This window comes from Pinus tabuliformis, chromosome 2_1 (assembly GCF_031772625.1).
Source record: "Pinus tabuliformis cultivar Carrire ecotype Pingquan chromosome 2_1, CPIR1, whole genome shotgun sequence".
In the NCBI taxonomy this organism is placed as follows: Eukaryota; Viridiplantae; Streptophyta; class Pinopsida; order Pinales; family Pinaceae; genus Pinus; species Pinus tabuliformis.
The window spans coordinates 39,647,980-39,659,463 of NC_142299.1; the positions used below are offsets into that span (position 1 = coordinate 39,647,980).

At 35.5% G+C, this 11,484-nt stretch overlaps 1 protein-coding gene across 1 annotated transcript; it reads right to left on the bottom strand.

Moving 5' to 3' along the window:
* Positions 1-3,695: 3,695 nt before the first annotated feature.
* On the bottom strand, positions 3,696-6,263 carry LOC149198663 (uncharacterized). Its single transcript, XM_089402107.1, has 2 exons — positions 6,109-6,263; positions 3,696-5,742 (listed from the first exon to the last, which is right to left on the bottom strand). Exon 2 carries the CDS (start codon positions 5,105-5,107, stop codon positions 4,088-4,090), a length of 1,020 nt encoding a protein of 339 aa, XP_089258233.1. The 5' UTR covers positions 5,108-5,742; positions 6,109-6,263; the 3' UTR covers positions 3,696-4,087.
* Positions 6,264-11,484: the final 5,221 nt, after the last annotated feature.

Sequence of the window (11,484 nt, forward strand, 5' to 3'; positions counted from 1 at the left end):
AAATGACTTTTGTGGCCAAAATTCGACATTACAATTTTTTGCGAAATTGTGATTTCTGGTTTGAAATGCATAAATAGATTCAACACCTTAAAAAACCCCTAAAGCACTCAAACTCTACAAGTTAAAACGCGTTAAACTTGTGATTTTTAATATATTTTGAAAAAAATCACCAAAAAAACACAACAATGGACCATTTCTTCTGTTAACTAGATGCAAATTCTTCCATTTATGCGTCTGTCTGCCAGTGTGTGTATATATATATATTCCCCGCTCCCAACGTTTTTGTTTGGAAAATGACACTCCCGTTTCATGGAAGCTTGAATTCTACTTTGTAGAAAGTCTATCAACCTTCAAGTTTGTCCAACAACAAAATGACTCAACCAACGGTTTTTGGTGAAGCTTAGGGCGAAGATATTTCTGTGTTGTGTGCAAGTCTACCGTCCAAACTCTGCAACGCCGTGTGCCAAAACTTGTACACCTAACTTGTCAATGTAACTTGAACTACTCGCACGATCAAGCCAAAAACCCGCGTGATGCAAGTTTTCAAGTAAACCTGAAGGAAGACAATCACAGCACCGTGGAGACCTTGTGCATCGTGAAAGGCTTTGCTTGGAGGGCTTATGCGAGACAAACTTAGTGAAAGATCAAGAGTATATTTCTTGATGTTGATGGTTGCCTCTGGTGCAGTTAAAAAACTTGGTAGGATGCCTTATTAGGCCTTTTGTATTGCTAGTTGGGATTTGCTATTTATTGAGGACTTGTGTCCACGGGCTGAAGACATATTTCTCTTCAGGTACAGTAGTTAAGTGGTGATTTTCTTGGACAATTTTATGAATTTGGTTAGAAGTGAAATATACAATGCTATCATTTATATTTCACAATCCTAAAGCTGAAATTCTGAAATTCACAAGAAATAAATCCAGAACCTCAACGTTGAGATTAGGTTCTGAATTTACATCAAATACAGAGTTTCAGAAGACCACTACTTATATTTACTTAAAAGGGTGAAAAAGTCAATTAGACAGTTTCTCATAAATGCCAATAAAGTAGCGCTAAGAATCATAATTTAATAAAAATAAAACGATATAGATAACGAGCATAATGATGCGGATAATAAAGTTGAACTTTCCGGGATTCAACTTATTTTGCTTAATAAAACTAATGCCTAAACCATCTGTGTTGCTGCAGGCACAGGGGTGCGTATAAGTAAGGGGGCACCAACGTCTATACTCTGTCAAAACTTGGGGAAAAGACACCCAGTTGTGCAAAATACAGTCTCGAGGAAAGTAAGTACGGCATACTATCTGGGACTTTTGACCTCCGAGAAAAGAATCAAAGGTAACAAAAAAAAGGGGCCACAACTTTGCACAACACTTGAGGAAACTATACCATTAGCTTCAACAACAATATTGTAAATACTTTAGTTATTGATGCAATTTCAGCCAAACTTAAATCATAGCTGAATATTTTTGCAATTGTCATTTGAAAACACATATTTTGTTAGGACACATTTTTGATATGCAAGTAGAAAAATTTGGTGTCAAAACATGAACAAATTAATGAAGTCCATTGAACATTTTCAACAGCTGCTGAATTAATTTTAATCCAAACGTACAACATCAAATTTCAACCATGGTGTCAGGTCACCATTTTCACCCTGGTAAACATTAACAGGTAAAAACCATGATGCCTAATCAAAAAGCCTTAAAAACAGATTCAGTCAGTTTTTGTGCAATTCAAAAATGTTTGTTATATTTGAGTAAAATATATAACCACCAATGTTGCACGAGTGTGTGTAGACTAGAAACTTATTTAATAATGGGTGCAAGGTACTGCAATTTTCATTTCTAATCTTCAAAAATGGGTGCAAAGGTACCGCAATTTTCCTTTCTAAAGGAGAGTCACTAGGACGCAGGTATAGCATGGGTGCAACTGGGAGGAGATAAAAGTAGTAAGTACCCATGCAACTATCACAAATTTCTGAGAGGAAATAATTCTGCCAAGAAAAATCAACCAGGAATGTCTGCAAAGTTTACAAAACAACTCATGAGCATCAAGAGAGATTTGAAAGCTCATCGAAAACTCATAATCGTTTATTGTATCTCCTTCATCCCACATATCTTACATCTATCCAATAGTGGGAAGAACTGCAGACGGATATATAAAACACAGGCTGAGAAGCCGATCAACCCAGTCTGAGAAAGAAAGTATACGATTGGAGGTTTAAAAAGGCAGGGGAGAAAAGGAGAAGGAACTAGACTATAATTAAATCAAGTCTCGGCTACATAACTTGATACATTTTTTCTCTAAAACCGTCATAAATATGAAAAATAAATCCTCGGGTATACTAACATTTCCATCTATAAAGATTATAGAATTATTAGACAAAATTTCTCATAAATGCCAATAAGGTGGATCTAGTAGTAATAATCTAACAAAAGTAATACGATACAAGCTTCAACAAATGAACATAATGACATGAACGACAACTTTAAACTTTCTGGGATCGAACGGATTTTGTCTAATAAATTAAGGACTAAATACCCAGGGCATTTGAAAGTGTTGACGCAGGGACTAGTGTGGGTGTAGGCAAGAAAATCAAGGTATTAGACACACCAAAGATAGTATATAAACCAAAAATAAATAAATAATTGTTTAACAGATTTCAATTTTATGCATATCAGCAACACTGAAAGCACTAAACAGACTGCACCAGTCGTGGAAAGTACGAATTGTGAAAACAGTTAGAGGTATACAGTAAGTAATTTGGCACCATTAGACACATGGGTTGAATGTCTGTAACAGATTGCATGGCAATGCATATCCAACTTTTTAGAAATTATTGGATATAACACAAACATTAAACCTCTATATCTGCTAGCTGGACATATGCAGTTCAGACTCTTGGGATGGCTCACCGGAGAGGTTTGTATAACAAATTGCAAAGACTGTCCACAGGGTGGGGTCTTCAATAGATGGTGATCGGGTGCGCTCTTAAGGTACTTCTAGATGTTAAGTCACCAGTTCAAATCCTCAACCTATTCGGGTATTATACTTGGAAAGGAACATGATGTAGCCTCACGGTTGCCAAACTTACCAAAAAAGATAGATCACGCATACTGGAAAATACAAGTAGAACTTAAATCAGCTTGCTGGGCATGCAAGACATGCATTGGACCTTGACAGTGAGAATACTTGGCATCAAACATGGAAACAGACCATCCAAACCAGAATTTGGAATTGTTTTGAGGGATCCCCCGGTTAGAAGCATATCCTACACAAGTAACAGGGATGCATTTCCCAGCGCTGAGACAATTCCTCTGGCAACACAGCTTTATACTTTGGGGATTGAACTTGCTTTTACACAAATAAAAGTAACATAAGATAACACCTGTCCCCTTTCCTCCATACCAAAATAAACAAACTGTGTTTTTTCGGAAGGAAATGCGAAAGAAATACATCCTTCCAAAAGCTAAGCTAGCTCCATCAAGAAGAATGAAACCAGAAAACCAGCATCACCTTCTATGTGAGAATAAATGGACTGTGTTTAAACAGATTTCATCATGCTTGCAAAAGATTACTCAAACCCTGGAATCTCATGCACACCACAATTCTAACACATACAACCATCTCTGATTCAGCACAAACCAGGAAAATAAATCAATGAGTGATACATATCTTGCAGAGACCCATCATGTACTAAGAACGGAAATCACCAAAATCGAGGCTTGCTTTAAAATATTTGGAAAGAGACATAAAATCCAGACTTTATGCTTTCTATCTATAGTAGTTTAACCACTTTGCTCCGTGTCTTCCGAAACCAAGTCTCTATAAGCCTGGTTGGCATCCAGACCACGTTAATGTATACAACCATCGTTTATATATCAGCATAACATTTAAACCTACGTGACTAAGAACAGTAGTTTAACAATGAGTCTCGTGTAGCCAGCTGATTTCAGCAAAATCAGGTTCTCTTTTTAACTGGAATTCTGGAACATGTGATCAATTTTCTTTCTCATTTGCCTGCATTCTTCAGTATATCTTCTTGCTGAGATCTTAAGATGGATTTCCCATCAACATACATTCTCTAATGTGATTTACTACTCAAATCTTCTTGTGGCTTAGTAGACAAACGCTTAAGGAACTCATAGGTTGTAATCATAGTGGTGGCCGACATTGACATGGTAGCCCATCTAGGCCCTAAGCCTCTGTAACAAGCCGTCCATCCACCCTCTTTCAAGAGCGTTCTGACAGTTTGGCCAATAGTAGGTTGACAATTTCCGTTACCTTCGAGTACTTGTAACCGAGTTTTGATGGTATCCAGCGGAGTGGTAACAATGGCAGACACTCCCCCTGCCATCGCAGCACTCAATCCTTGAACAGCGACAACTGTTTTGGAACCGGGCACCAAGGATTCTTTGCTCTGTTCCTCCCGATTCCTGCAATAACCAAGGCCTGTCCACACCATTCGCTGTGTCATGCAGTAGGAGGCCCACCAGAGAGCATTTGAAGGAGCATAAGTAAGAATAGACATGCCAAACCCCCGGTACAGGCCCTGCAATCCGTCAGTTTTCATTATGGTCCGAAATGCATCAATGCCCCCCCGGTAATTTGTGGATATCTGAGACATTCCCTGCCCCCCTTGAACCATCAGCCTCTGGCTAATTACATCAACAGGTGTCCAAACAAGTTGTGCAGCCATGGCTGCACTCAGACCAGCAGCAGCATTTGCAGCAGCTGCTGCTGCAGGTTCTGAGAATCCCAGCTGAACAGCTGTGGTGCCGACATAGCTCTTGGTGATTTCAAGTGCGCTCATGTACAGTGCACGAGCTGGTATTGTCCCCATTAACGATGTTCCAAAGCCTCTATACATGCCTGAAAAACCTTCATGCCGTAAGATGTTTGAACCAACACTTATACAAGACATATGCTTCTGTGAAACCTGTTGCCTAGTTTTAAGCACAACAACTGGATACAGAGTTGCTGATACTCCTGAAAAGAGAGCTGCTCCAAGGATAAAGAACTTGGACTTGTCAAGCATTTGCCAATCTATGTCTGCCGGCAGACGGATGTCCTCTGCAGGCCGTTGAGAAGTTCTGAGGCTCATCTTTGCCACAGTGGCAATCCAGCAGAATTGTCTCGCTAGTTTTTGAGTAGAGCTATTTGTTATGGTACAGGGTATCTACACTAAAATTTGAAGCCCAAGACAGAAAAGCCAAAAGTTCCCACCAACAAGAAGTCACAATGAATAACTAGATAAAGGTGCCACTCGCAGATCCCAGGCACCGAATTCCTCCCCTACAACCCACACAACCCACACACTTGTACACAAGTGTTCCAAACCATCAGATTTACACTAAACTAAAGTCTTTTAAGACTATGAAATTATTTTCTAGCAGAGTTGACAGAGCTTTGTAGCACAGTCAATCAACCCACAGTATGAAAAGCCAAAACCTCCATGAAATCGATCACAAAATCCTCTGCCCTGGCAAGTTCACAAGAAGTACTCACCCTTTCTGAGATCATCAGTATGTACAACATGCCTAAAAAAAATATACAACATATAATACAGCAGTAGATCTGGTTATGGTGATTTAATAGAATGGTTGGGTGTGGCTTTGATCTGACCTTTAGAGAACATAAATGCCTGGGTCTGGCCCAGGCCTAGGTCTGATTAACACCTAATCTAAGTGTAGACGCCATCGAGCCAGACCCGTACCGAAAACCACCCACAACTTCCAACTGCAGCACACAAGAACCGTTATGGGAAACATCAAATAAACAAAACCCCCTCAAACCCTACCCACAACACAATGGCATCATTTAAACGAACAAAGTCCCCTTCAAACCCTGTTAGCCAGAGCAGCCCCCCTGACCGAAATCATTCACTAACGAATCCAGATGCTTTTCTTTCTCTCTCACACACACAGATTTGTTTCCACAAACACACACACAGATTGTCACACACACAGATTTGTTAAACCATTAAACTGTGGGCTGCCAATTTCAATACCATCCAAACCCTCCCTCCCCATGTTTTCTAAAAAAGGTTCAAACAGTTCTTCACAAAAAATCTAGAAAAAGAAATAGCGAATTTGAAAGGCATACCAGTTCGAGAGAAAAACCCTGGTAATAAATCGAAGAGCCCATTCATATCCCTCATCTGACTTTGAGGCCACCGCCACCATTACCCCTCACACCTTCCATCGCCTCCACGAACACACCAAAGAAATGAAACCCTACAGCTCATCAAACACGAAAATAATCAGCGCGCCCTAACGTGGAGGTAGGTATTGTATGTATTACAGTCTTTCATCGTATGTATTACACACTCTTTCAAATCAATCGTCGGTTAATTTTCCTACCGACCGGATAAGGGTGCCACGTGGCAGATTCAGTGCCAGGACGACTGCCGGATCAAAAGTATGGCGGCGCTGATGCTGATGTTGACGTGGTCTGACCATGTTCCATAAGGGCAACGCCTAACCAGCCATCTATAGCGTATTTAATGTCTGGGGATATGCACGCAGGTTAGCCCGAAAGTTCAAATATTATTTAATGCCGAAACTCCCCGCTTCCGTGTTATCACGTTAAGCAGCGTGCATATCCCAGGCATTAAATACCCTATAGATGGCTGGTTAGGCATTAAGCAAAGTAAGAATTTCAAATCTAAATTATTTGTAAATTTAGAAATTTAGGCAACTCAAATACTAGGTTCTAGTCATTTTAAGAAAAAAATATTGATAATTATGAAAAAATTAATTATATTTGAAAATAAATCAACCAATAAAAAATTTTAAAATTTCCCCATCAAATTTTATCTCTGTCCACAAAATTAAAATTTACCCCTCAAATTCTATCCGTCCACAAAATTACAACTTGCTTTCTAACGCATTTTACAACCGCAATGTAACATATTTCCAAGATTTAACTGTCAGTGTCTTTGGACTATCGTAGGGTATTCCAAATTATTTGGATTTAGCATTTATTGTTAATATTGGGACTTGGTTTGTATTGTATTTTTTATATTATTATTAATTTTGTAGATGGTTGAGAAATTAATATATATATATTAGTTATTTAATTTTTTAATGTGGAAATTTTTGTTTTTTAATATAGTAATATAGTTTTGAATGAGACTATAATTTTTATGGTTCAAAATGTGTTTTTAAATATATAAGTAATTTTGAATGACATATAGTTTGAGTGTGTTTAATGATTAAGAGTATGTCTTTTTTCTAAGAGGTCACAAGTTCAAAATGAGATGGAATAGAATATGTATATTTTTATAGATTTTAGTAGTCAAATCGCAAAGTGGGTCCCTTGTCCCACAAACAAGGAGTTTCATACACCAATTGGTATAATAATAATAATGGTTCCCTTGTCCCACAAACAATGGGGTCTCATACACCAATTTGATGTCTAGCTTGACCCTGACCTAAAATTTTAATAATAATAATTTATTGTTTAAAATATGTTTTTAAATATAAAAATACATTAAATTTGGTATCCCTAACCTAAAAATTGGATAAAAATAATAATAATATTTTTATTGTTTAAAATGTGTTTTTAAATATATAAATAAATTTACTTTACATTGATTGATTATCCAATTTCACAATAACCAATTATTTTATTACTTAATATTATAACATAATTTATGAAACAAAATTAATTAGAAATTATGTCTAAAACATCAAAACATTAAAAGATAAAAATTTATTTAAAAAAAAATATTTATAAAATTTAATGAATAAAAACTAAACTTTACATTTACCAATTATCCAACCTTAAAATACTTATCTATTATATGGTTTCTAATTATAATATTATTTAAAAGTAACCAAAATTCATTTTAATTTTGGATCTTCTAAACGTTTCAAGGGATCAAATCTCTTTTCACTTTAAATGAGATTTGCATCTCAAGAGATTTAATCCCTCTAAGCATTTTTTTTCAAAAAGAAAAAGCCAACAAGCTTTTACTAATATAAAAGTTGTTTACATATGCCAAGATATATCTCAAATCTCAATGTCTAAATCATGGAATACCAAAAATAAGATAGCAGAGCACCCACACCCGCCCAATATTCCCATAGGGAGCTTCAAAAATGACCCAACAAATAGGTATTCATTCATTACAATGTGGGTCAGCAGACCCCAACTAAAACTGAACAATAAAGGCCCAAAGCTTGCTTATTAAAAACATGTCAAAAGATGCTATGACCGGCTTGTACGTGCCTGGAGATGCTCTAACAGGCCTCATCACACGTATACATGCAAAAATGTCAAAAAATATAGGCAGAAGAATGTTTTGATTGGCTTGGATGCACTCGGAGATGCTCCAACAGACCCCATCACACGCATAGGCACAAAAAGTCCACCAAGGTCGAAACCCCCTAAAAAATAGTGCAAAAACAGGCAGTATAATAACGAGCCCAACAAAGCATGTAAGTTCGTCGACGAGTCCCAGAGAGAGCACGGAAAATGCCCAAAACAAGGGGTCACAACACCTTTCATTACGGGTCATACAACCCCAGCATAATACTTGGAAATTAAAGGCGCAAGGCCCATAGACAGAATCCATCAAGGGTTTCAAAAGATCCAAAGTCAAAACCCTGAGACAGGGCAGATGTTGATCCATAAGCCATGACTGCAATGAAATTCGACAGCTTGGAGAATGAGCCCAAAGCTCGAAGTAGACCTGCAAAGGCACCAATAACCGAAACCATGAAATGGTGGAGACTAGTGAAACCCGAGATAGAGAACAAGCCACGAGGCCCACGAAGAATTCGACCACAACCCCCGACCCCGACGAAACGTAACAGCAAACCAGACCAATTGGAAATGGTGATAAAATAGAGGCGTTCAGAACCCCAATTCCGTAGAAACCCTGAAATACCACACAAAAGCACCACACAGAGAGGACCTACAACAAACAAGTACTCTCGCAAAGGAACAAGAAGAAAGCCATCAACTTCATGAATAAGGAGACATGATCTAGGGAGCCAAGGCGACTAGGGTTACAGTCACCCTACTCCCAAGTGCATTCTCAAAAGCTAGAGTTCTCAAGAAAATCGATAGCCTCTTTCCTCTCGACACTTAGTATATCTAAAGTTAAGACAAATCTAAACTGATTTAATTATTAATTACAATTAAAATTAAAATTATTAATTATAACTATACTATAAATACAAATGTAAATGTAAATGTAATTATTCTATTAATTATATTTATAACTATAAATATAAATATAAATATAATTATTCTATTTTATTTTATGTTTTTTAATTTTAATTTAGTGCAACATTAAATATGAAACAAAATAATATCACTTATATATTTATTTTATTTTATTTTAATATAGTGAAAATATTTAACAAAACATTACATACTTGACCTTACATTACAATATTAATTATTTTTTATATTCATTAATTTTCACTATTTAATTATCACAAATTTAAACGATTTTTTATATTCATTAATTTAAACAATTGCATATTACCACATCATCCAAAAAGAATAAACTATAGATGTATTTTTCATGACGCAATTTCAATATTTTGAAAGAGACTATGGGTGAGATGGTTTAGATATTTGACTTAGATTTTTAGATTTGATCTGTTTATAATGATCAGATATTTTATTTTATTTTGTTATTTCATTTATATTAAATAATATGATGATTCTTTATAAAGATTTGTGAATCTCAATATTATGTTAGAAATAAAAATTCAATATTTAAAATTTCTATAAATATAATCAATACTTTATTTAATATACTGTTAAAAAACCAATAAACCTGTGAAACTCTATAAGTGGATATAGTATATCCATGTTTGTTTATTATTCATAGATTATATATTTTTTTAACTTAACATCTTTAATTAAATATATTATTTAATGAAATTTAAAAATAATATAAAAAAAAATTTTAACTTTATTTATATATAGGTATACTCATAAATGAAATAGTTTTTTGTTTTGAGTTAATCAATGTAAATTTTAGTAGATTGTGATTTTTTTTTATTTAAAATGTATTTTTAAATGAATAAATATATTCAACACCCTAAAAAACTTTAAGACATTTGACTTTTGCAAATTAAATAACTTAAAGATATGATTTTTAAAAATTTGAAGTGGATTTTGAGTAAATTTGACATGCAAAAGGGTAACTTCATCTATTAGTTCTAAATTGGAATAGAGTTTCCGGAAATTTAATTTAATTATCAATAAGTATTAGGTGGATGGTGGGGACTTAACCTCCATGGAACATTTTAGAATATTCATAATAATATACACAAATCAAAGGTTGAGATTTATCTCCAAAGTTGTTATGCCATGTTCATCCTTTAAATTAACTGATTAATTAAAAAAATGGCAGACCAACAAGTCTCATTTAAAGTGAGTTATGGTTTTATGAACTTGTCATATAGATAAACCATAATGATGATGCTGATGATGATGGTTAACGTCCACTGAGACCAAACATTGGTCTATCGAGCCTAAAGAAACAAATTATTTATTTTGATTTAAGATTTTATTCCTATGCTCAAAAAGCTTGGAGAGAAGCCTCCCGAGCTCACTATAATTTTGACATTGTAAAAGGCTAGGAAGGTCAATATTGTAACAAAGATTGTGAAACTGAGATCTAATGTGGTTGTACGTGGGGCACTCTAAGAGGAAGTGGTTTCATCCTCGATGTTCCTATTCTCACATATATGGCAGATCCTTTCCATCCATGGCGTTTTAGGAACTGCCCAACGACCTCTTTCACTATGGAGCTCATGAGAATTCGTTCTAATCTTTGCTATATTAATTTTCTTCTTTGAGCTAGTTAAAATAGAGAGATACTTTTGATCTTCTAGGGTGGGGCTAATGACCTTCTTATAATAACTTAATTTTCTTTTAGGTGCTAAATCTTTCTCATACCACATTTTTTCTTTGAACTTAGAAGTAACAATATCTTTAATGTTATTTATGTTTTGCAGTGCATCATTCTCGTTGATCTCCCAATAGTTTAACCAAGCCCTTGTGTCTTTATGCCACCTCGATTGAGCCTTAGGTGGTTTTGGCTGGAATTTAAAGCTAGCTTAGGAAGTCTATGATCGTCTATGTTATTGAGTTTGTGCTTGTATAGCAGAAACCTAATCATAGCTAGGCTCTTAATAGGGGAAAGACCTACTTCTATAAGGAGAATAGGATAGGGTGTATTAGTTTTAATTTTCAAGTTATAAGTTATAAAACGCTTCTGGATTTGCTCAATCCTTCTCCATGATTCTCTGGAGATGCTGCAACCCAAACCTCACAGCCATATAAGATAACAGGAGTGACTAAAGTTTCAAAGAGGAACTTCTTTTTATCCCACATTACGAGGTTTGTTGTTTTACAATTATTTTCAAGACCAAAATAAGCTTTCCACCCCCCATTAATCCTTTTCTCAATGCTATGGTTCTAGTTGAGCTTGTGATGAATATCAATTCC

Excerpts from the sequence above, each read along its gene's own strand:
- LOC149198663 (XM_089402107.1), bottom strand. The coding sequence starts at position 5,107 with ATGAGCCTCAGAACTTCTCAACGGCCTGCAGAGGACATCCGTCTGCCG.